The 27,538-nt window shown below is 32.9% G+C and overlaps 1 protein-coding gene across 1 annotated transcript; it reads right to left on the bottom strand.

Moving 5' to 3' along the window:
• Positions 1 to 1,383: 1,383 nt before the first annotated feature.
• Positions 1,384 to 27,538, bottom strand: LOC143076967 (carbonic anhydrase 1-like). Its single transcript, XM_076252863.1, has 11 exons — positions 27,512 to 27,538; positions 26,224 to 26,394; positions 25,546 to 25,697; positions 25,221 to 25,313; positions 24,470 to 24,533; positions 22,181 to 22,338; positions 21,253 to 21,471; positions 4,756 to 4,848; positions 3,491 to 3,554; positions 2,275 to 2,432; positions 1,384 to 1,611 (listed from the first exon to the last, which is right to left on the bottom strand). The coding sequence occupies exons 1-11, from the start codon at positions 27,534 to 27,536 to the stop codon at positions 1,384 to 1,386; spliced, it is 1,425 nt and encodes a 474-aa protein (XP_076108978.1). The 5' UTR covers positions 27,537 to 27,538.

Below are 27,538 nucleotides of genomic sequence, written 5' to 3'. Positions count from 1 at the left end.
TTGGAAATATACTAGTAGTGTATTTTAATAATTACAGAACATTTTGTTATACTATTGTTCGTTATGATCTGCTTTCTAACATGTGTAAATATAATGCTCCTTTCTTTTGTAAACACATCTTATTTCTGACTGCCTTATCTAATTCATACATCAGGCAATAGTTATAAATGATTACGAATATGTTGTATATAAATGTAAGAACCTAAACCCGTAAAAACCCAACAGTTAAAATCTATTAAAGCGGTTTTTCACTCTGTTACGGCGTCTTTGACTTTGTGAAGTCCTCCTCCTATTTTTTCGTCTGCCAATGGTCCAGGTTTTAGATACAGGAAAACAATTGGATATTGTTTTAGATACAGGAAAACAATTGGATCTAGTTTTAGATACAGGAAAACTATTAGATCTAGTTCTAGAAACAGGAAAACCATTGGATCTGGTTTTAAATACAGAAAACTGAAAAAAGTACAATTTCATTAATATATGTTCATTGTTTAAATTTTGTAAACTGAACTCTAGATATGTGTTTCCTGCTGTATAAATTGTGTCAACCAATTTTAGATACTTGTTTCTTGTTGTTTAGATTGTGTCACCCGAGCTCTACATGTAGACATGTGTTTACTGCTATAAAAAATGTATCAATCAAGCTCTATACAATTGTTTCTTTCTGATATTTTATTTTTTGTTTGTGTTTCATTGACACTTACTTTACATTTTGTATACCTCATATTTTTAATATGGTACAGTTTTTTTTTCTCTTATTGTTTATATATGCACTTTTGGTGCAGTACTACCGACTATTGTTTTTGAGATAGTAGCCCTATTGAAATCAGATGTGTGGCTGCCTCACGAAGAGAAAGATATCTACTAACTGTGAGATAGTAGTCCCATTGAAATCAGAAGTTTGTCTGCCTCGCAAAAGGGAGAATGTCCGCTTATTGTGAGATAGTATCCCTATTGCAATCAGACGTGTATCTGCCTAACTATGAGAAGGACATCTACTAATTGTTAGATAGTAGTCTTATTGAAAGCCGCCTTACAAATAAATAGAAGGATGTCTCTATATATGTTAACTGTATTTAGAAAGAAGCAGATGATAGCAAAGCAAAGTTCTATACGAATTCATTAATCAAAGACATTCATTGGTTGTAGTTTAATGCAGTGTTACATTTTTCCAGTTCATTTTGTACACTGGACCGTTAGTTTCCTCGATTGAATTGTTTAACATTTGTGATTTTGGACCTTTTATAGCTGTTTATTTCTATGTCATTTGGTCTCTTGTGGAGAGCTGTCTAATTTGCAATCATACAACATCTTCCGTTTAATCAATCTTTATGATTTCGGAGTAGTGTTGCTGTCATATCAACGGTTACGTTCTAACTTTGTTTATACAATAAAATACTTTACCTGTGGCCTATAAACAAGCGGTCTGTTTGGAGCAGGTACTGGTTGCTGAGGTTGTCTTCCAAATGTACTTTGTCTTTGGTATCGATAACCCCTTCGATCATTGGTATAGACATATCTTCCATTTAAAGGCTGCGTTGGTCGAAAATTATTTGACAGTGGTCGGAAACGAAGGAAATGCCGATCGCCTAGACGTCGGAATTGGTTTATCTACAAATATTTTTGTAATACAACAGTCATAGACGTCTATATGTCTGAATTGGTTTGTCTATAAATTAAAAAAAAAAACTAGTCACACAAAATTCATACAGAACTTATGTGGCGTTTTTAGTTTTCCTTTTTTTGTTTAATTTTGAAATTGTTTGATTATTTCGGGTTTCCTACATTTTGATTTATACACCAAAGCTAAAAAAAACATTTTTGAAATTATCATACTGACGCACCTATTACAAATAAGATGTAAGCATCATGTCTTTGGTTTTTTTTTATACAGCATGATGAACTGTGTCGAATAGAAATCCACCTAATGTAGGTATATACATGTACATGTAAAAGACTCTGATTGATTTTTGAAACATTCAAATTATAAATAAATGATGAATGATGTTTGTTTTGCTGTGTTCTTAACTCAACTCTATTTGCAAACTGTTACAGACTTGGCATATAGAATTTTCGACACAAAACAGGTTACCAGATGTATTGATATTTATTTACATGAGTTCGATGTCTTTTTGACCCAGCTCGATAGTTATGAAATTCAATGTTGTTATTTTTCTAGTTTTCATTACCAGTACTGTTCCGTGGCAGTGTTTGACTGTACGAGTTATGTATTTGCATGAAGTAATACAGTAAATATGTATATCCTTTTATCACCTGTCCTTCAGAAATTCGAATATGCTCCTGAAATATTGTCCAGATTACGCTCTCAAAACATGGTGGTGTTGTCAATCCACCGTAGTATCTATAAAATACTTTAGTGGAACGTGGAAACAGGGATCTTAAAGAAAACGTTTGAATATCCACATGGTCGTCTGAAAAAAATAAGATTACATGGTGCTTTGTTAAGTTCAGTAGCATTAGAAAAAATCATACAATACAATAGATAACTAGGTACTGCAGTGAGCATGAGAACCAATCATAAAAAATTAGATAACTAGGTACTGCAGTGAGCATGAGAACCAATCATAAAAAAATGAGATAACTAGGTACTGCAGTGAGCATGAGAACCAATCATAAAAAACATTAGATAAATAGGTACTGCAGTGAGCATAAAACCCAACCATAAAATATAACAAATAATTAGGTACGGCAGTTGATAAAGATGTTAGAGAAAAGTCGGACTGAAACACTGATATGATGGCTATGGGTAAATAATTGGTGGCCTTCGGCTGTTGTCTGCTCTATGGTCGGGTTGTTGTCGCTTTGACACATTCCCCATTTCCTTTCTCAATTTTATATTTTGTATCAAGTAACTAGAACATTATTCTAGCGTTGTAACAAGGGTTTGTTGGGAGAGGATGTTATTTTCTTACACAAAGTTATGGCAACTCGTACATGACAACGGACGACAGCTTATAATTGACCTTACTGCCATACGGGAGAGGTCTGGATAAACACATGTATATTATCAAATCAATTTATGATACTTTAATGGTTGGATGCGTTTGTTGTCTTATTGTCGTTGTTGTGTTGATGCTGGGGTTACCAAGGAGTAAACATGTGAGTTTCATGTAAATCTCATGTGAGACAATTGTGAATTTTACGGAAAATTCATGAAATTTTTCAACAAAGTAAAAATAACATCTAAATTTCCGAATTTAATTGCAATTGTAAAAAAAATCTAATTCCCCATGCAATTTTTCACGTGAGTTTCATATATAAGCTTTTTTGAGGTGAAACCCGTGTGAAATTAACTCATTTGGATTTCATGTGAGATTTCTGTGAAATTCATGTGATCAAGATTTGCATATATATACTTACACTTTAGGTAACGTACCATCTCAAATGATTTAAAAGATGTTACTCTTAAAATTTTTGAATACTAATAACAACGTCTACAGACATATACACGTATACCAATGTGTAATACCTTTGTGTCGTATATCGCTCATATGACCAATCAGTTCGTCAAAGGCAGGATTATGAGGACCAATCTGAAATAAAATTGGGCACGGTGAAAAATTACCAGTTTCATGCGATAACGGTGTGATTAATATTGAAGGGTACCTATGCTCCTAGTGCTTATATATGCATTTGACATGCCAATTGCTTGTCAAAGCTCAGCACTAGATCACGTACGCCTTGCCATATTACACAATGACTTGGATGATAACGGTCAAATTTCACCTGTACGCGTGTCAGTGGGGAGATGATTTACAGGTAACCATTTGAAACATTGTATTTGGAAAAATGCAGATGACCTTTAATAAAAAGTAGCCTGGCGGGTTTATCAGAGTTGAATCTTTTTGGTCGATAGGAACAATGTAAGTGTAGAACGTATGTTAACTACAATCCCCTACGTCGTAACTACAATCCCCTTCCCTTTCATGAATGTGACTTACCGAATTAGACTATTTACCGGATTTGTAATCACATAAGCAACACGACGGGTGCCACATGTGGAGCAGGATCTGCTTACCCTTCCGGAGCACCTGAGATCACCCCTAGTTTTTGGTGGGGTTCGTGTTGTTTATTCTTTAGTTTTCTATGTTGTGTCATGTGTACTATTGTTTTTCTGTTTGTCTTTTTCATTTTAAGCCATGGCGTTGTCAGTTTGTTTTAGATTTATGAGTTTGACTGTCCCTTTAGTATCTTTCGTCCCTCTTTTAAGGCAGTTCATAACACTAAACATTAATAATGTAATCGCAACAGTTGAAAAAAATATTAAAAGTTATATTTAGGTGGTGCTTAACTTTAGCGGACTGTATAATATAAAAGTAAAATACAAAACATGAATCATTTGATTAGCCGAACATGTCACATATTTTAAGGAGAGAACCACTGACAAACTTAAGACATATTTAAATGAAATTTAAGATTAATAGTCAAGGTGGTACATAACACTATAGGGAGATAACTCTGTAAAAATCAGATGAACGTTTCTTGTTCAGGAAATGTTATGTGCATCGATGATCAAAACAGGACTGTGTTAGTCAATTGGATATTTTGTTCAACAACAATTTTCCGATATAGTGTGTGGTTCATGTTTTTTTTTTTAATTATATATTTTTGTCATATGGTCAAAGTAAGCATTTTGTCAAAATTTTATGAAAATTTAACGAGACAAATTTATGTTAGTCAAGTTGTTAAATACCACCTTAAATGTTTAATATTTAATGCCTACACTATACGTACGTCGAATAGAAACGACAGCACAGCGAGGCCTCCTGTTGCATTTTTAGCTTCTTCAAACATTCTGTATCTCTGTGAGTAGGTCACAACATGCATCTAAATTTACGAAAATACTAACAGTTATAAGAAAACATTTAACATAATAGTGATGGTTGATTGTATATAATTGTTGCTAAATATATAAATAAGAAGTCTAAATACCTATACGTTAGTAAACATAAAGAGATGTTTGAGTTGTGGAGTAAAAATAGAATTTACCGACGAACAAAACTTTTAAATTTACCTTCATGGGGAAGAATCTACCATTTATGTCGTGTTCTGATCCGCGGCTGTCCTGTGATCCCCAATGGAAGTGAAACTGTTGAACAGTGTAAGGACCGGGAAGACCTCCGCCATTTACTACCAGACGGTTGTTTCGTCCTTCAACATCAACTTCAGCTAAATAAAACGAAATATACTATTAGATATATGGTAGTTGAGAAGAAAAAAAAACATGCTAAAGTTGTTCTGTCCTTTGGCCTGTTATTCGATGATTGGTCGAAGTTGCAGTAATGAGCATATTATCCATTATGAATTTTTAACTAGACCCACTAGTTATATATTGACCTGTTCAGCTAGACCCATACGTTATATACCGACCTGTTCAGCTAGACCCACTAGTTATATACTGACCTGTTCAGCTAGACCCATACGTTATATACCGACCTGTTCAGCTAGATCCACTAGTTATATACTGGCCTGTTCAGCTAGATCCATTAGTTATATACTGACCTGTTCAGCTAGATCCACTAGTTATATACCGACCTGTTTAGATCATATTTACTAGAGGTCAATACCATTAAACAGATTGCAGGGTAAAGGTAAAGATTTTGTTTTTGTCTAAGTAAAAAGATTGTTCTGAATTTTTTTTTCTAAATCATATCCGTTCCTTTGGTAGTCTTAGTAAATAAGTGCTATAATAATATATTTCTTAAATCCATTATTCATTTTCCTGATTTATAAATTACCTGTGTGTCCAATATTTTTAACAGTCAACCGAATATTGTTTATATTATTCAGGTCTCTCAGGTTAAATCTGCCAAATCGTTGATTCAGACGTACTCGGTTGGTTTGTATGTCGATCGGAGATTGACGCCGACCACCACATGTTCTATATTCTCTTGGCCATTCAGCGGGAGCTAAAGAAGAAAGATATAAACCGTATTATGATTGGTTGTATGACGATCGGTGACTAACATATGGGAATGTTCAAGGATTTTCCCCGAGGAGTTATTTTGTGTATGCGCATATTCCCGAACAGTATTTTTTTTTTTATCTACGCGCATATATACCCAAACATTTATTGTGCCTACGCTCAATTGGCTTTTGAGGACAACAAACTCATAATACCATCTTCATTATTTATAAGGGACTACTGTAGTCAAGTATGATAACAAGAAATAAATGGCATATAATTTTCTATATCAATATCATTTTTCGACTTATTAACAATAGGGCCTCGACTATCGGCTTCGACTGATATAATATCTCGAAATGTTATCGTTACGGACATACACTAAGACGTAATAACATGTGTCCATACATTACAATACACATTACTTAAAACATTTGACAAATGTAAATTGTATTTCGCCTTGTTTTACCATGTATCTATCTGTTGTTTATATAACAAGCATATGTAAATATAAAAAAAGAAGATGTGATATGATTGCCAACGAGACAACTCCCCACAAGAGATCAAAATGACACAAAAAATAACAACTATGGGTAACTATACGACCTTCAACAATGAGCAAAGCCCATACCGCATAGTCAGCTATAAAACGCCCGAAATGACAATGTCAAAAAAATTAAACGAGAAAACTAACGGCCTAATTTATATACAAAAAATGAACGAAAAACAAATATGTAACACATAAACAAACGACAACCACTGAATTACAGGCTCATGATTTGGGACAGACACATACATAAATAATGTGGTGGTGTTAAGCATGTTAGCGGGATCCCCACCCTCCCCTAACCTGGGACAGTATTATAACAGAACGACATAAGAACGAATTATGTACAAACAGTTCTTTTTTTATAGTACTTAGGCTGCATGTCTTTCTAACCAAGTTTTATAAACGTTGTGTCGCGTTTGTTGTTGTTTTCTAAACGCTATAAAAGTAGAAATAAAAACATCGTTTAATAGGTCTTTACTGACCCTGTTTGAACTTTCAATAATGCATGCACATGTTGTTGGTAAACAGACTTTTTACAATCGTAGAAACAAATACTTCGTTTAATCAGGTTGAAGTAAGAAACAAATGTAGCCTGTGTACTAACAAAGGACAAACGACAAACTGCAGACGCATTTTTATCGTTTGCATAGTTTGTCAAAATTTATGTAAATTTTGCAAACGAATGTTTGAAAAAAATAATATCACAACATGTGCGCGCTTAGCAGTAATTTGCATCGTTTGTGTTAGAAAGACATGTACCCTATGTTGTTTTTTTTTTGTGTAAACCCCTGAGGGTTTACGCAGTATATATTGGACGATGTCCGTAGTCTTTCGGAACATCAGATGTTATTCGGAATACATCTGTTCTTTCCATGCCCACCTTGCATATACATGCGCTATAGCTTATTAATTTACCTGTTGAAAAAGCATCAGCATCTTAAATTTGCTATAGAGAGGATGCATAAAAAGTAAAATAACAAAAATACTGAACTTAGAGGAAAATTTAATCGGAAAGTCCATAATCACATGGCAAAATCAAATAACAAAACGCATCAAAAACGAATGGACAAGAACTGTTATATTCCTGACTTGGTACAGGCATTTTCAAATGTAGATTTATTAAGACGCAAGCTACTTTAATTAGCATTTGCATACTTCCTTGCATGCAATTACAAGCTGCTAATATTTACTTTCAATATATGCGTAGATACATGTACGTTATATGATTTTATGTAACCAATACGATTTATATTCGAAACGAGATTTGTTAACTAAAATCTATAAAAGAAGTATTACATGTACTATCATTTTATTTAAAAGTATGAATCTAGGCTGAGACTACTATAACACGTGTGTTATAGTAGTCTCAGATCTAGGGAATATGTACATGATGTACAAAACAGGCTAATTTTTTTCATACTGAAATTAAAAGGAAGTCTTTCTTGCACTTTCTTGAAATTTTACGTCTAGGATAGACCAAGGGCGTGTATACATAATCTAATATACGTCCTCGAATAGACTGAGGTAAAAAACGAAGATTTTTCAAAAAAAAATATTGTTTATTGAAAATAACGTTAAAATTAATTATGAAAGTATATTTCCGTTTTATTTTCATTAAAATTGCAAATTTTAAGTTATTTTTTTTGTTTAAATATTGCAATGTTATTTACTTTTTATTAAAACAAGGAGGTCACATAACCTCTGGATCCTTTTCGTTTGTGTGTGACTGATATTCAATATGAAAAAAAAAGCTAAAACTGAAATTTTAATCTAAAATATATTTTAAAATAATACATTTGACCATGCAGATGTAAGAAATAATACTTCAAACAATGAAACAACGAATCAAATGTGCCACTTTAATTACGGCTGATTACCTTAAAATTAATCATGCATGCAATTTTAGCAAACTTAACAGGGTCGGCGATAAGATATCAAATATAAAAAAGAAGATGTGGTATGATGTCAATAAGACAACTATCTACAAGTCCGTATACGTTAGTTGCATGCCAGAGGAACGCTTAAGCAAGCGTTAAACGCGCGTTGCATAAGTTTGAAGTACGTCGAAATGCAAAGGTATACGCTGGGTGAACGCTTTTAATCAAGGAAATTTTTATGGAGCATAACAATTTCATTCAGCTCAGGCGTGCAACTAACGTACACCGACTTTGTCAATTTACTCTGTACGTTTGGTGCAGGCCTGTCTTTACGCCAATGTGTAACGCCGGCATTACTAATGCCGGCTTTGGAGTGTCTGGGACGTTAAACTATGGGGTATTTGTTTTATACCGGCGTCACACATTACTAATGCCGGCGTCACACATTGGCGTATAAATTGACGTGCACTAGACGTACAGAGAAAATTGACAAAGTCGGTATACGTTAGTTGCACGCCAGAGGAACGCTTTGAGCAATCGTTAAACGAGCGTTGTATAATTTTTAAGTACGTCGAAATACAAAGGTAAACGCTTGGTGAACGCTACAACTCGAGGAAATTTTTATGCAGCATAAAAAATTTCATCCAGCTCAAGAGTGTGTCTAGCGTATACCTATACGCTACACGCACGTTATACATACTCTACAAGCGCGTTTAACGCGCTACAGATAAGTTTGAGTCACGTTTATGGCACGTTGTATACGCTTCGAGATCGTACTTTAACTAAAACGTATGCAGGTGTGTAACAAACACCCCATAATAGAACGTTGAAGATACGTTCAAGAAACTTTTTTTCTTCGTAGTGAGCATTCCATTTACGTTAGACAAACGCCAGGCATACGCAACCATACGTTTCTTGAACGCCCGATAAACGCTTAGATACGCTTCTCGTACGCCCAATACACGCGGTTAAAGCTCGTTGTGCACACGTTACAGATATGATTGACAGGTTCAATGCATCCAAAATTACTAGCGTATTGGTAGCGGTCATGATTTTTTTACACGCCAGGCGTACGTCGGAGCACATACGCGTTGATGTGTGACGCCGGTATAAAACAAACACCCAATAATTTAACGTCCCAGACACTTCAACAGCACGGATTCTTCACAACACCACAATACATACAGTTATATTTTTAAACTGCTTCAAAACCTGCTGTAACTCTTCTATGAGTCATTTTTTTATCGTTCCAGATACGACCGGGACGCGTCTCAAATACGTTCAATAGACTTTTTTTTCCTTCGTAGCCTACATTCCATCTACGTTAGACAAACGCCAGACATACGCCAACATACGTCACCTTAACGCCCGATAAACGCTGAGGTACGCTTCTCGCACGCCCAATACACGCTTTAAGCTCGTTGTGCACACGATACAGATATGATTGACAGGTTGAATGCATCCAAAATTACTAGCGTATATGGTTGCGTGTGCGTGCATGATTTTTTACCACGGCCGACGTACGTTGGAACTACACGCTGATGTGTGACGCCTGTATTACATTGAGCAAACAATCAATGTCAGTTTTTAATTCTTATACAACAAAAGTAATATAAAACAATACATCTTTATTAAACAATTTTCTAATATATAATGCCTGAGACTACTATAATGCCAAACAAGCATTTGGGTTTACGATTGCATTTCTTTTTTTAAAGAAAGCAACTTGTTTTTATTTTGGGTCTAATATTATTATCCAAGTAAGAGAAACACACATATATATATTACTCGTACTTGGATTTTCTGTTCAATGTATAGTTGTTTAAAAATAAACAATATATCGTCTTGTCAAACTCGAGCACAATACCTTACAAACAATCGTTTGCATGTCTGATAAAAACCACATGACTTACGTATTCCATCTTGGTATCCCCACGTGTTACCTGTAATATATATAGAAAAAAAACAATGAAAATCTAGAAAATCTTTATAGACTAATCGAAAATATCCTTGTCGACTCAAGATTATAAACCAATAGGCCTTAAAGAAAATGTTACAAGATCCATGCTATTTTACAATATTATAAAATGACGGATTATTGGAAGAATTGACGACAAAATTCGTTCATAATTAATAGCAAAAACCCGTTTTTTTGTCTTTATTTTTCTCATTAAGCCAATGCATTACATCAGTACAGAGATAACAACAATAACTAATTTTAAAATTATATCAACTGTCCAAAAGTAAATCTGTAATTTACATGACTTGCACCTAGTAATATAACATTTTATATAAAAAACATTTGTATCAATATTAAGGAATTGAATGTTTCTTTATTGTTACTTCATTGGGGTGTAAAAGCGTTGATCGAAGTACATTTTGTTTGAAGCACGATCGACGCGCTTCATTCTTAAAATGTGCACACCTTCATAGGTGCTTGAGGACAGGATCCTGTTATGAGCCCCCCCATAGTCCCTCCCCCTTATTGAATTTAGGTATCCCGATATAATATAAGTAACAATACAACGACATCTGTGTGGTATTCAGCTCAAGAAGAATAACTCCACATGTAACCGCGGGAAATTAGATGAGTTCCGGGGTAGAAAAAGTAAGAGATTTTCGAAATGTATACATTCGAAATTCTCGTATGTGTACTTTCCCTGCATATACCCCGGAACTCATCTAATTTCCCGCGGTTACATGTGGAGTTATCCTTCTTGAGCTGAAGACCACCCAGATGTCGTTGTATTGTTACTTCCGTTGATCGAAGTTGAATGGAGTAAAAAAAAGCAACATCACTTGCGGAAAAAATGAAATAAAAGTGTTAAAACGGTATTATATTATATCGGGATATCCAAATTCAAGAAGGAAAATCATCTGGGAAGAGCATGGACTCGTTGGTTTAACCGGTAAGTGAAATTTTATTACATTTTAAAACAACTTTTCTTGACCGTTGCCTTAATTTCATGAGACGAAGTTGTCAACCTTTCGCTTCGCTCTATAGTCGAGATTCACGTTGATAGTAAACATGCATATTTAAAGTAAAAATATGGTATATTAGTATATATAAGTTACAAATAAGTTATAAAGTTAACAAAATTATACCATCTACTCTAATTCCAACTGTAAAACGGAGAACTCAATTTATGTATTAACATGTGACACTTGTGGCATTCAGTATGTGGGAGAAACAATGGACAAATTTAATATTAAGCTCAATAACCATCGTTCATCGTACAAAACCAACAAAAACTGTCCTCTCACAAGACATCTTCGTTCAACGAAACATCATTTTGATAATGTCACTTTCCAAATTATAGAAGTCAACACAGAGTGGGACACCACGGCGAGAAGGAGAAGAGAAAACTTTTGGATCCACCAACTCCACACTTTAGAACCTGATGGTCCTAACGAAAAAGACGAAAAAAGATACAGAAAAGATAAAGAATAATTTTAAACAAAGCATCGTCCTTTTTATCCCGTAATATTGGCCAATGGACGTTGCTAACTTCAACTACCAATCCAAGTGCAACATGTACATTGAGCAGCAAAATTTTCTTATTTTCAAAGCAGCTAAATGCAAGAGCTCATAGACATTGAGCTGCAAAATTTTCTTATTTTAAAGGCAGTTCAGTGCAACATAGACGTTGAGCTGCAAAAGTTTCTTATCATCTACATCCGATTTCACCTGGATAGATGCACGCTTGATAAAGCTAGTTGGTCTAGCGAAATATTGCGTTTATTTTCATCATTTTGTAAATAATTTAAACATTCTTATATTTACATACTAAATAGTGTGTTAAAATTACATTGTTAGGCAATCTATGTTACAAATAAGTGATATATATTAAAAAATCTGAGATTTATGATAATAAGGGGGAGGGACTATGGGGTGCTCATAACAGGATCCTGTCCTCAAGCACCTATGCACACCTTCAACGCATTTACAACCCTATGAAATTACTTAGAGAAGCATTCAATACGTATGGTTACATCTTTTTGTTAAAATCTTTAAAACACTATTACTATCAAGTTTTTTTCTTTTATTTACCTGCATACTTTATTGTAGAAGAACGTGCCATCAAGGAGGTTACAATTAATCTATTTTGAAATGAAGTTGATTTTAGAATAACGCGAGCCAATCAGAATAACGTATTGTAGTGAAACATACATCTAATGTAATTATAGTGCAATATATCTAGAGACGGTAATGATTTCGAAAGAAGTGAGAATTTTAGGAACTGTTTGACATAGTTTTAGCACTCATATATATATATTACAGGGAATTTGTGAAATCAGGGATTTTGTAACATCACTGAAATTTCAGGGAATTTGTAAAATCACTGAACTAATAAGTGATTTTATAAAATCCCTGATTTTGACTAGTGATTTTACAAAAACCTTGAAATACTTAAGATCTTTTATTTACATTTTTACAGATTCACTGATTAAATTCAGGGAATAATTTGTAAAATAAATTTATTCATTTTAATTAAGAATTTCTGTGAAAAAGCTTACAACAGTAACACTCAATAAGTTTGAGGTTAATCTAGCCTTTATTTTAATATTAAGTGAGCTGTTTTCATGCACTATACAACTGACATACTGTAGAATAATGGCTAAAGCACAGATGTCTTTAAATCAAGAACAAACATACACACAGAAAGTTACTTCAAATAATTGAGGTAAATTTAAAATGCAACATATGAAACCCGTGGGAAAATATGATATCACTACCTTGTCTGAAAGAAAGTTGCTGTTTACTATAGTTTTTTTTCTGTAATTACTGTAAAAATAAAACCAATTATATAAAATTTTTAAAATCAAATAAAGAGATGGAAAATTAGGTTGATTGCTGTCATAATAAAAAAAAAACACATATGTTAGGTATAAGAAATTGGGTGGGTAAGGGTATGTGATCCAGTGGCAAATATTACATTCATATATCAGAGCAATATCATCTTATTGCTGCATGAAATTTGATATATAAAAAGCAAATAAGTGTTGTATTATTAATTTGATGCCTACAAAATAACATTTATATTAAAAAAAATAATAATAATAAAGACAACAGAAAATATAGGTAAGAATAATTTGTTTTGTATACTTGCATGTTTATGAATAGGTTCTAACCAAGCAAAAATAAAAAAAGTTTTACTTACTTTGGTCATATATCAGATACATACTTTGGATAAGTTTTTAAACTTTCTCTCTCAACTTTTTAATGTAGGAACGGAGTTCTTCATTACGGAGATTTGATCAAATCGTTTAATAACGCTATTCATCAGAGGAAGATGTTTTAAAAATATAATGTATGTCTTGAAGACAAGTACAGCATTATTCAGAAAATTCACATATCACAAGGTCATGGTAGAGAGACGAAATGGTATTAAAAGTGCGCAAATAGAAAGTGTGCAAATGTTTCTTAAAAAGCTTTAGAACTTTACAAGGAACTATGAGAGGAATGCTGACTAAAAAGTACGTAGAACTGCTACAGTAAACTGAAGGCATTGTCTTTAAGTATAAAATAAGCAAAGATTTAAATTTTCCGAAGACAAGTTGATTTGATTCAGATATGCATCGAAAAGCAGATCATTTTGTAACAGTAGATGTCACCCAAACTTGTCATGCTAAAATGAATAATAACAGTGGTGTAAATATCCGTTTAAATGCTTTTTTAGTCATTATCATTATACATTAGTGCTAGCTCATAGTGTTTATTAACGAAAATATGTCAAAATCATTATTGATCAGTAGTCTTTTTTTAATTAAAAAAAAAAACCATTTCTAATAGAAAGTTTTACTTAATTGCAATCAGGGATTTATAAAATCCCTAGCTCTATTTTCAGTGATTTTGTAAAATCCCTAACAATTTCAGGGATTTTACAAAACCACTGGTCAGGAACTGTTAGTGATTTTACAAAATCACTGATTAGTCCAGTGATTTTACAAAATCCCTGATTTTACAAATTCCCTGCAACATATATACCTCTTCATTAGTTAATTACTGTATATATACACTAATAAATGTATGATAAAGTTAATGCATTGTAATTCGCATATATCATAGCATTGTTTCCCAATTATCATCGATATCATAAAAAAACATTTTTTTAAACCCGTCTGCTTTATTCTTAAGACTGTATAAAAAGAAACACTGTTATTGATTCCACCCTCTTCATTTGAAAGGTGGTGATTAGTTGTCTCGTTAGCTATCATACCACATCATTTTCTTTTTATACAGTCTTAAGAATAAAGCATACGGGTTGGAACATTAACACGTGTCGTTGTAACACAATAAATTCTAAATGAACCAAAGTCTAAAAAACATTTTGAAAAACATGAAACTGTTGAAGATCTTCTGTTTGTTTAACACCCTGTTTGCATAATTTATGGTGGGTTTATTTTTAGAAATAACTATTGGGTCAGATATTTGACATACATCCAAACAAAAAAGATTGAGGAACAAATAATGGTAACAAATGATAAACACTTTATTATTTTTTAATTTACAAATCGTATGATTTCTTTGTGATTTCTATTACTTAAATTTTATGTTCATAAGAAAGGTAATGATTTTTTTTATCACTGTGTATACCGTGGGTTACTCGTGTTACTGTATCTGGTCAAATAAATATTATCTATTTTCATCATTGTCAAAGTGACCTCTTTATAATATGAAATTTATTCTTTAAAAGTTATTTGTAAAAATAATGAAGATCTTACCTGCGTCCCCTTTCACAAGAACAGAACAATATAATGCAGAAATCACTTGAAAAGCTACTAATTTTATCACAGACATTTTTTGTATGGACATGTACAGTTTAACTAATGGATATTTATGCATGTATATTATTATTAATCATGTATCACTATTTCTGACATTTTTTATTGAATATTTTTCCTTTATATGTACACCTACAATGTATCATATCTAATTGTTTCTTTTGTAGACACACACACACACACTCACTCACACACACACACACACACACACACACACACACACACACACACACACACACACACACACACATATATATATATATAAAAAAAATCACATGTGCAGATGTGTATAGTCATAAATTAAATTTGAGGTAGGGCCAATTTGTCGTGATTTTTTTTCACAGAAGGGCCAATTTCAAAAAGTGCCGACAGAATAGAATTTACTATAAAAACAAAAAATAAAAATGCTTTTTGATCAATATATCGATTTACATATATTATGATAAGTGTGATAAATACTGTAGTTAATTTAACTCTCAAAGAGGATGAAAGTCCAATATGCGGAATTTATTGAGATTTTAGGTGGGGAAAACAGGGAATCCCCCCAGAAGGACATTTCAAACCAAAAAAAAAAGTTATGTTTTTGTGACTGTTGTAATTTATACTACTTTTTCCCTCAAAAATGAAATTGGTTTGGTGTGTCCTTATTACATAAAAAAACAACTTTTTAATAAAAAAAAAATTGAAACATCGCTAAATTGTACTGATATAGCTCCTAAATAAGACAGAATAACTAACTGTCGCCGTGGCTCCATCAGTAGAGCGAGCATAGAACTACTAATCAAAGACTGTTTTGAAGATAAGGTTCGAATCTCGCTTAGACTTTTTGCATTTTTTGTGTTGTTATATTAAATTTGAATGTTTCTACCATATATTTCTTCGGATGTTGGCTTAATTCATAGAGTCATTCTGGTTCATTTTGACTTTATAGTATACTAGTATACCATTTCATTAAAGACAAAATAATGTATCGCTTATTGTGTGCATTCCCATGACTGTCCATACTCTTGACTTAGTTTCTATTCAAAGTTTACATTTATTACATATATGCAAGAAACATTTGCCGTCAAACTGATGTCGGTGCCTGTACATTATTAACCAATAACACGAGAATTTATTATATATATAGTAATGAAGCCCAAATGCTGCATGTGTAATATACACATAACTTTAAATGAGGCCATTGTATACAAGTTTCAAAACAACACAAACAATTTTTCGAAACCTTTTTTGAACATGGTATTATGTGTAACAAATGCATTCAATAGCAATTTTGTCGCAAATTCACTAACTGTGTAGATACTAGTAATGACACTTTTACCACCGTCCCTGCACCGGTACCTAAGTCATCAGACCAACACCACAGAACAAATCAATTACACTACAAATCGTGATTGTAGGTAAAGCATCAAGAAGCTATTGCATCTGTATCACAACGAATGGCCGATTTGTTAAAATGCCCGAAAAGGCCATATAACATGTGTTAGTAACGCAAGGTGTTCTATGACCAACTGATGTAAATAGTTATCAAAGGTACCAGGATTATAATTTAGTACGCCAGACGCGCGTTTCGTCTACATAAGACTCATCAGTGACGCTCAAATCAACATATTTATAAAGCCAAACACGTACAAAGTTGAAGAGCATTGAGGATCCAAAATTCCAAACAGTTGTGCCAAATACGGCTAAGGTAAGATGTTCTCCGGTTAAAATATATATTATCTTATCTTATCTCATAGACGATAAAACCTTAAAAGACAAATACAGATATGCATATATTCAAAATGAGAAAAACAGCATCCCATTTGAATTTGTTCGATATTATTTGGCTTGTTGACAAGTTACGTGGTATTGTACCTTATACGCATAAAGGGGGTTAACAATTAAACAAAGTCAATATAAAAATTCAATAGTCTTGGCCTTTTTTTTTGTAGGAATACCTTTCAAGGTATAAAATAAATAATGTGACGTATGTTCATGTACTATAATAAGCATCTATCTGGCTATTTAAAACATGATTTACCTATCTTATCGAATGAAAAGAATACACGGGGAAATGGCTCTAGCTCTTTATAAAATTAAAATATATATAGTTATCTTTAAAAAAAAGTTTTACTAAAATATGAATTTAGTGTGATTCCTAGAGATGTATATTTCTGATCTTGATCCTTGATCTTTTAACATAGTAATCATTGTTCCATTACAACAACTGTCTTGGACAATCTCAGAATCAAAGGTCAAATTGAACAGCTTAATGTTAATTGGCATCACATCGTCATTTGTATCAACGACGGTTGGTTGATCACATGGAGGTCGGATTAATATCAACGACGGTTGGTTGATCACATGGAGGTCGGAATATCATCAACGACGGTTGGTGGATGACATGGAGGTCGGAGTGAAAATATCAACGACGGTTGGTGGATCACATGGAGGTCAGAATAATATCAACGACGGTTGGTTTATCACATGGAGGTCGGAGTAATATCAACGATGGTTGGTGGTTGACATGAATGTCGGAATAATATCAACGACGGTTGGTTTATCACATGGATGTCGGAATAATATCAACGAAGGTTAGTGGATCACATGGAGGTCAAAATAATACCAACGACGGTTGGTGGATCAAATGGAGGTCGGAATATCACCAACGACGGTTGGTGGATCACATGGAGGTCGGGGTAAAAATATCAACGACGGTTGGTTGATCACATGAAGGTCGGAATAATATCAATGACGGTTGGTGGATCACATGGAGGTCGGAATAATATCAACGACGGTTGGTGGATCACATGGAGGTCGACATAATATCAACGACGGTTAATTGATCACATGGAGGTCGGAATAATATCAACGACAGTTGGTTTATCACATGGAGGTCGGAATATCATCAACGACGGTTGTTGGTTGACATGGAGAACGGAGTAATATCAACGACGGATTGTGGATTACATGGAGGTCGGGATGATCAAGGACGGTGAGTAGATCACATGGAAGTCACGGGTTATCAACGACGATTTGTTGATCACATTGAGGTCAGAAATATATCAACAACGATTGGTTGATCAGATTGAGGTCGAAGTAATATCAACGACGGTTGGTGGATCACATGGAGAACGGAGAAATATCAACGACGGTTGGTGGATCACATTGAGGTTGGAGTAATATCTACGACGGTTGGTTGATCACATGGAAGTCGGATTAATATCAACGACAGCCGTATAAGTTGCATTAGTTTTGAAGGATAGGGGTAGGCGTTGCAGACAACCAATTTGATTGTTGGAGTTGACAACAATGTTCGAAGGAGCAGTTAACCGGAGTCGGGGTTATAAAGACTGTCCACAGTAAGTAGTCGTCTATTTTTCTTGTATTCCAATGTTTTGATCCGTGATGTTTTACAGCTGAGTTATTCCATTCAAGAACATTTTGAGCTTTGAACTGCTGGACATTCAGATGTTGAACTGTTGAAATAATATTGTTTATGATTTTTTTTGCAAGGCCGCATTTATATTCTTATCGATTTTAAAAAAATGTAAAATTATTTTCAGAAAGGGTTCCTTAATATATATATATAACAATGTTAAATCTGAAAATGTTTGCTCTTCCCTCAACGGTATTCAAACCGTAATATGTTTATATATAAGTACGTCTAAGCAAGTGAAAGTCTACGACAGATCATAAGAGAAGGCAATACATATTATATCCATAATTCATATATTTGAATCTAAATATACGCACAACAATGTTAAATCTAAAAATTGTCTTCCTTCAGCGGGGTTCGAACATTTATATATTCTTAATTATGTTTAATAATATTGAATAAAAAATAACACAGGGAAAATAAGACATCAAGAAAATAATACCAATCTAAGATTTAGAAATGCTGTTCTATTAAATAGTTAAAATTACATGTAAATACAAGTACATGTATGCCATATTCTTAACTTATCACTAGACTGGACACAAGCAAGTTCTGCAACTGTCAATTATCCAGCTTTGTGACATTTAAAGCCAGGTTGATGGATATATATCTGTCTAGCTGTTGAAATAAAACTATTATTGTCAAACTAATAGAAATTTTGATAAAATGTTTTATTCAATTGATATTGTATATAAACCCATTTTCATTCTCAATTTTATTATGCTTGTACAATTATGGACACGCCGTACCAGACCGCCTTCAATAAACTGGTGTTGCAGGTATCTTTCTTGTTCATAGCTACTTGGAAACAGGCCATCCCTTTTTTTCCAAATCCGTTATTTTTTGGTTTTCTCTCAATTTAAATTATTTTTGCGTTTTTTGTTGTTGTATATTTTGACTTTAAACATGTTAAATAAACTACATGCATAAATGATTGGTATTTGCTATTTTTAACTATTATTTCCATGTTTTCTATCCACGGCGGACACTGGCTCTATCTAATATATATCAGTGACTGTCATCAAGGATAATAAAACAAAAATATAACGGATTTTGGAAATAAAATAGGGTGGGATCTCAAAATAATTGCCCTGTCCCCAAGGACCTATGGTCTTGTCACAATATTAAGCCATCAGATATCTTCAAAAACTATAATGTATACCCGACAGAGCCTAATATAAACATAACAAAATGAAATAAGGCAAAATATCTCATTAAAGTGGTACTGGAAGATGAGGTATGAATGCCAATAAGATGTACAACTTTCCATCTAAGTGACAATTTATAAAAGTAAACCATTATAGTTCAAAGTACGACCTTCAATACGGAGCCTTGGATCACACCGAACAACAAGCTATAAAGGACCCCAAAATATTGCTAATGTAAAACCATTTAAACTGGAAAACCAACGGTCTTATCTATATAATAGATGAGAAACGAGGACTATATAAATTGTTGATCATTCAAGTCAGTAATGATATCAGAATCAGGGACGGGGTGCCTGAAACTCTTGAATGGAGCTATATATATATGGTTAGTGCATTGACTATTTACATTACATGATTGTCCCACTCCAAACGTTACCTAATTTGTGACACCATTTTTGTGTAAAGCCTTGATCCACATCTAGATATAAGTGTCTCTTTGACACCCCTATTTTTTTTTTTTTGGTTGTTTCCGTAACTCGTACATATATATGTATACCGATCATTCAACGCAATTTCATCTAGTGCGTTTTTTCAATGTGCTATATAATTCTTCACACACAGAGCAAACGCTGTTGTTCTCATAACAAGATGTTTGGTCTGTAAGTGTTTCCTGTCTCATTCTTTGCTATTTGAAAGTAAACACATTTGTTTGAATTATTACTCCATTATTTACTGTAAACATCAAGCATGTACACAGTTAATATAAGTTAATGTATCTTGGAAATAATCCCCCATTTAAATTATAACGGCGTGTTTGTGAGGTTCTTCTGAGATTGCTTATCCTCCCAATTAATCTGGTATTTGATGAAAGAAACTGAAAAAAGACAATTACAAAAAAGATAAGAATGTTAAGAGTTTTTTTTATTGATATACGTACATCCAAAAAAATACTAAAGACCCCCTAAACGTATCAAATATTATTTTATTATGAATTATTTTATCCATCTTGCCATCAATGTTATTAATAAATTTTAAAAACTAGGAACACTATTCTTCAATATTCATGCAATAACCGTACATTATCTGAGTACTTACCGTAACTTCTAATTTTCAAGTGCTTAGCAATGAAAACTATGTGAAAACATTACGGGATTCTCTAAGAGCATATGGAGCTCTAATGTTAACACTTTAATAAATCAAATAAATAAACATTTGTTTAGCTATACAAGCACTGTTCCTTAAGTTTTACTGTTTGTGTGTTTTGCTGTGCACATATACTTATTATGTGTCAGAGATGGATACCCCATATCTTTTACTAACATTTCCCTTCATATTATTGTGCTTATTCTCATCGGAATTTGTCTAATGCTTAGTTGGTTTCTGTGTGTGTTACATTTTAATGTTGTGTCGTTGTTCTCCTCTTATATTTAATGCGTTTTCCTCAGTGTAAGTTTGTAACCCGGATTTGTTTTTTCTATGGATTTATGAGTTTTGAACAGCGGTATACTACTGTTGCCTTTATTTAAAAATCTATAAACATCTACCTGCGGCATGATAAGTTTACTAATACCAAACTGTCTGTTCGGAGCAGACATTGGTCGCTGAGGTTGTATTCCGAATGTACCTTCCCTTCGATATTGATAGCCCATTGGAGTATTGGTATAAACATATCTTCCATTTAAAGGCTGCGTTGGTCTATAATTGTCTGATAGTCCTCGGAAACGAACAAAATGACGATCGCCTAGATGTCTGAATTGGTTTATCTATAAAGGAATAAGAATTGAACAATGTTTAAAGTAATACGCAATAAATCAAAGATGTATCATAAAAAAAATCAAGAGATGTGGTACATTTATGATTAACAATGAATGAGACAACTCATCATAACAGTCCAAATGACACAGACATTAACAGTTGTAGGTCACAGCAAAGCCCATAAAGAAAATATAGTCAGCTATAAAAGGCCACGAAAGTTGTTGACATATTTTTTTTTTTTTTTTTTTTTTTTTTTTTTTTTATACACGAGAGAGGTTATCCAGCTATAATACGAGGTTTAATCCACCATTTTCTACATATGTAAATGTCAGTACCAAGTCAGGAATATGACAGCTGTTATTGATTTGTTTAATGTGTTTGAGCTTTTGGGTTCAGGAAGAAAAAGCAGTGTGTTCTAGCTAAGAAAGAAAGATTTTATTCAAAGAATACCTATATTATCTAAATACTCATTTTGTCCGTTTTTTTAATAACAAAACGAGAAAATACCTATATTGTTTGAATACTCATCAGGTCCGGTCTGTTTCTAACCATGATAACCAAACGAGAAAATACCCATATTATTTCAATACTCACATGGTCCAGCTTTTTTTATAACGAAACTAGATAAATCCTCATGGTCCGACTATCCGCGTATGGTAGAACCATACGAGTAATTGCATTTGGCGGGTACCTATATAAATATTATTCAACATTCACCTGTCTTTCAGAAATTCGTATGTGCTCTTGAAATATTGTCCAAATTACACTTTCATAACATGGTGGCGTTGTCAATCCACCGTAATATCTATAAAATACATCAGTGGAACGTGGAAACAAGGATCCTAAAGGAAACGCTTGAATTTCTACATGGTCGTCTGAAAACAAAGATGTGTATATAATTAAGACGAAGTGCTACATGTATGAGTGTCAATAAGATAACTCTCTAGCAAAGAAACAATATATGAAAAGTAATCAATTATTATATGTCGAATTACAAAAAAATCACATAAATATAGAACTCCTACAAAAAATCAAAAAGAAAAGTCCCTAATCAATGTCAAAATCAAACGCCCAAACACATCAACCGAATGGAATATAACTTTTCTGTCATATTCCTAACTGGGTACAGGAATTTTCTCATGTAGACAATGGCAGATTAAAACTGTTTGATAGCTAGCTAAACCTCTGACTTGTATGACAGTCGCATACAATTTCATTACATTGACATCGATGTATTAACAAAACTAACAGATACAACAGATAACAAAAATGTCCATTATAGGGGTACAACAGTCATTATTGTGTCAAAAAAACAACAAATAAGGGAACAAACATTGACCATGGCAAAATAACACAATAGCGGGATGTTTAAATGCAGAACCAAGTCAAATGTAAAAAGAAAACACAAAAAGTCATATAGACAAAGAATATAAGAAAAAATGAAAGACAGAAATTATAAAAGATTAATACGTAACACAATCGGTAGGCATAAATACAGTCACGTCATATGTAACAAAGAATCCCAAAAGATCTAATAGACAACGCATATTAACAAAAATGAAAGACATAAATACAAAAACTATCATAGAGCAATAACGTATGATAACAGAGCCAGGACAAGTGGATACATGAACAACCAAAAGCTGACTCAACATTAAAAGCTATATTATTAATAAAGACAATAAAAGCACACTATAACACGTTATTAAGATGATAAACAACGTCAGTACCTAGAATATATACTTCAACACCATCGTGTATCATTTGTGAAATTGATACGAAATATCTATCTACAAGGTCTTCGTACCTCCGATGATTTTTTTTTTTTTTTTTTTTTTGGAAAAAGGACGAGACGACGTTCTTTGACATACCCCTTGTTCATCAACTTTCTGCAAGCTCTTGAATACCAAATAAATAGGTAATGTATATCCCATATGCAGGCGAAGTATTAAATGTACACTGCTGACGTCACGTGAACTCGGGTACATTTATTTTACTAAGATAGAAATGTTATAGATTTACAGGACAAAACAATTTTAACGACTAAAAGATGAAAAAAAAAAGACTTACATTAATATATCACAACAAACGGCTTTGAAACCAAAATCAAAAGCAACAAAATTAGCAAACGCATGTGATGTTGATTCATTGTTGATTACAACCAAAACATAATATCGGTAAATAGAAAAATCTCTCGACAGTTATAGCAAAAATAAATTCAGGTAACATTGATTCTTTCAAATTATATGGAGACCATTTGTTAATGCACATAAATCCATGAAGTAACAAACACCCTTCATGAACACTCATCAAATTTTAGAAAACTCACCAAAAAATAAATTGTTTAGTAATAGAATATTTTTTCACGAGTCAAGATGTCTGATATACCATTCAAGAAAATAGAGTCTGATAGAGGAAAACCGGTCATCATTGTTGAAGAACACAAATTCCGTCAGGCATTTGTAAAGAAAACTGGAGAAATAAGGTGGAGAGGTACAGTTAAGTCGTGTTGTGGTAGATTATTCACAGATGAATCGTGTACAATTTTTTTGAATGGAGAATTAGATCATATTCATTTTAATTCAGCATAATTTTTGTTATTAAAATGACTTAAACTCCGCCATTCTGTAAACTGCCGGTCCCAAGCCCGGATAAAGGAGGAGAGAAGTCAATCATTTAGTTGATATATAGATATATATATATCTATAACAATAAATGAAATTGGCGCAATAAGATGATTTAAGTTATTCTTTTGGCGGAAATGATACCTATAGTTTTGAAAATTAGGTGGCGCAAAAGAAGTATTGGCACAATTAAGTTGTGGCGCAAAGGAGTTACTTTTTGGCGCAAAAAGATATCGCCCAAATAGACAACGCCATAGCAAATAAAAAAAGGACTAAAGACAAACTAGGTGTTCAGATGCAGTTTTTGTGACTAATTGATACACATGTATTTGTCATTTTTATCCATATCTACTGTAATGCTCGAATGCTAATATTTATTTACCTTTGTGTTGTACTTCGTTCATATGAGAAATCATTTCGTCAAATGCAGGATTATCAGCACCAACCTTTATAAGAGTTGTTATAGATATTAGGTATTTTTACTAGAACTAACATATATTAATAACTCATCCAAGTAGTTGGACGGGTAATAGAGCATGTTAATCGAGAAAAAACAGTGTCCACCAAAATGAAAGCTCCTATGGAAAACTTTTTTTTTCAAGTTACAATCCGCTCTTTCATCCAAATATGTCATAATTTATTACATTAAATGAATTGTTTTCATTTGCTATTAAATCTAAAACCAGTGTATGAACCTTTTTAAAAATTGTCGCTATCAAAGCCATGTGTTTGAGTTGAATGTCTCTCTCGTATTAACTAATAAGACTGGTATTATACAGCTATAAGTGGAGTGTAATAAATGAATAAAATGTCCCTAAAACAAGCGATAATTATAATAATTATAACTTTATAAATTGGTATTTAAATCATTATTCTTTATTAGTATCGAAGCGTTATTCATTTATACAAAAAGAATACCAACGATTTTTTAACACGTTTGACAGCCTTGTTTCAGAGAATATTTGAATTAATAACTAAGAGAAATTCCGAACAGGAAACATCTTGATGAGTGGATTATTTACCACTGTAACTGTAATTACTAAGAAGAAATAATTTTAAAACGATAAGTTTCAGAAAAAATTGTGGGATCTAACGTGAAACAACAATACTCTCCTGCCCTACAATATACGTACGTCGAATAGAAACGACAGCACAGCGAGGCCTCCTGTTGCATTTTTAGCTTCTTCAAACATTCTGTATCTCTGTGAGTAGGTCACAACATGCATCTAAAATCACGAAAATAAATAAAGTTACAAGAAAATATGTATAATGATGATACATTTCATACATTTTACTATCATTTATACTGCATTAAACATTGGGTCTTTACAATCGTTTGAATTATCATGAAATAAATGAAAATTTAATGCATTATTTCTACTGTTTTCGGTTATAGATATGTGTTGATATTCTATATTGTCCAATGCATTAAGGGGGAATATCTAGAGCTGTCTATACCTCCATAGGAAAGAACCGTCCATTTATATCATGTTCTGATCCTCGACTGTCCTGTGATCCCCAATGGAAGTGGAACTGTTTTACAAGATAAGGCCCAGGTAGTCCTCCACCAATAACTGCTAAGTTGTTACGTCCTTCTACGTCAACTTCAACTAAATGAAATATACTATGTAAGGGAGAAAACTGATGAGAGAAATTTTGAATAGGCATTCGTGCCTACAATTGATCTATGTAAACTATGTTCAATATTTTGCAGTCATTGAATGATTTAATAAGAACAACTGACTTTCAGACATGATTGATGAATTTATTTACTATTGAAAATAATGTTTCAAAGTCATGATTTCTATTTAGTACAATTCTTACAACTGTTTGTAGATTATCTAGGTAATGAGTATTAACAATAGAAAACCCTAACTTTAAGAATGTGTCATTTAATGTTTACATTTTTGTCGGAATCTTGTTCATTTTTGTGGATGTTTAGGCAAACGAACATATGCACACAAGTGAATGCAATTCGTTGTAATTTGAGCTTCAAATACAAGGAAACAGAAACTATCATTTGAACATGTTATTATTATTTGTTAACATTGGTGCCGCAAACATTTGTAACTCGTGATATTTTTTTTTTTTTTTTTTTTTACTGTGAATGTTAATACAATTCTCTCATCAATATACCTGTGTGTCCATTATTTTTCAATGTCAACCGAATATTGTTGATCATATTCAAATCACTCAGGTCAAATCTGCCCAATCGTTCATTCACAACTATTTGACTAGTTTGTATGTCGATCGGGGATTGACGCCGACCACCACATGTTCTATATTCTCTTGGCCATTCAGCAGGAGCTACAGAAGAAAGAGATAAACCGTGTTTTGATTGGTTTGTTTGTCGATCGATGACTCTTTGACTTTAACCGCATGTATTTATTGTATACCGTGGTTTTGATTGCATGGATTTGTTTATTTTTATATACCTGCTGTGTCACCTTAATAAATCCTGGTAAGTTATTATATACTGTTTTTATATTTTTATTATATGCTTGGCAATATAGCACGAGCTACAGAAGAAAGATATAAAAAGTTACGCGCAGCTATTGGTATATTTCCATTTTCTCTGCTATAGTGGAACCAAAATTCCCATTTCGTTAGAATAACTACCTAACATAATGCATTTGTGGTGAAATTAGAAAACAGTATATAAAATATACGATGAAGAAATAATAACACATCATTTCCATAACATTTCATCTGCTGACCAATTATCAGGCTCTAGAATAGCATTTTTTTTTTATGGTTTTGGATTCTAATGATGTTTTGATTGGTCGTTGCTTGCAAGCATCCAACGACAACTTGTGCATGTTCGGGACGAGATGGTGTCGAATCTAATCTAAGCTGTGATATGCAACAATTTATTATTCCATACTGATAGAACTTTAGTCAGGCTTTCTAATGAATTGGGTTTTGAATAGAACAGCATATTCACATTGTGTTCAATAGGATTGTATTTTTATTATCTCTATAGTTTCTATCGAATATCACTGAAGAGTGCGTTCACAGAGATATTTGCAGGCGAGTGATCCAGTAGTTTGATTACTTCGTCCTTTCGGCCATCAAGCACTGTGTATCAATTATGTCTCTATTTTATATTTGTATTTAAAATTTATACCATGTTAATTTATTTGTATACATGTATATCTCTGTACCATTGTACTTTGTTTTATGAGAATAAAGATATATAGCACCGATAGAAAAAAGATAAAGCTTGTATCTAATCATTAATTAAAATACATTTGCAATCCGATCTTCTAGCTAATCTATTATTCGAAGCACATGGATAAGAGACTTATTCTTAAATGGAGTCAGGGTTGTGGTATTGTATTATGTGAATCTCATATTGTATCATAAAATCCAAACATAATATTTGAAATGTTTGTTTATGACTACAAATGAACAAATGACTTACGTATACCATCTTGATATCCCCACATGT

Source organism: Mytilus galloprovincialis, chromosome 5 (genome assembly GCF_965363235.1).
Source record: "Mytilus galloprovincialis chromosome 5, xbMytGall1.hap1.1, whole genome shotgun sequence".
NCBI classification, from domain to species: domain Eukaryota; kingdom Metazoa; phylum Mollusca; class Bivalvia; order Mytilida; family Mytilidae; genus Mytilus; species Mytilus galloprovincialis.
Note: the sequence above shows the minus strand (reverse complement) of the source record. Positions and strands in the feature narration are given on the sequence as shown.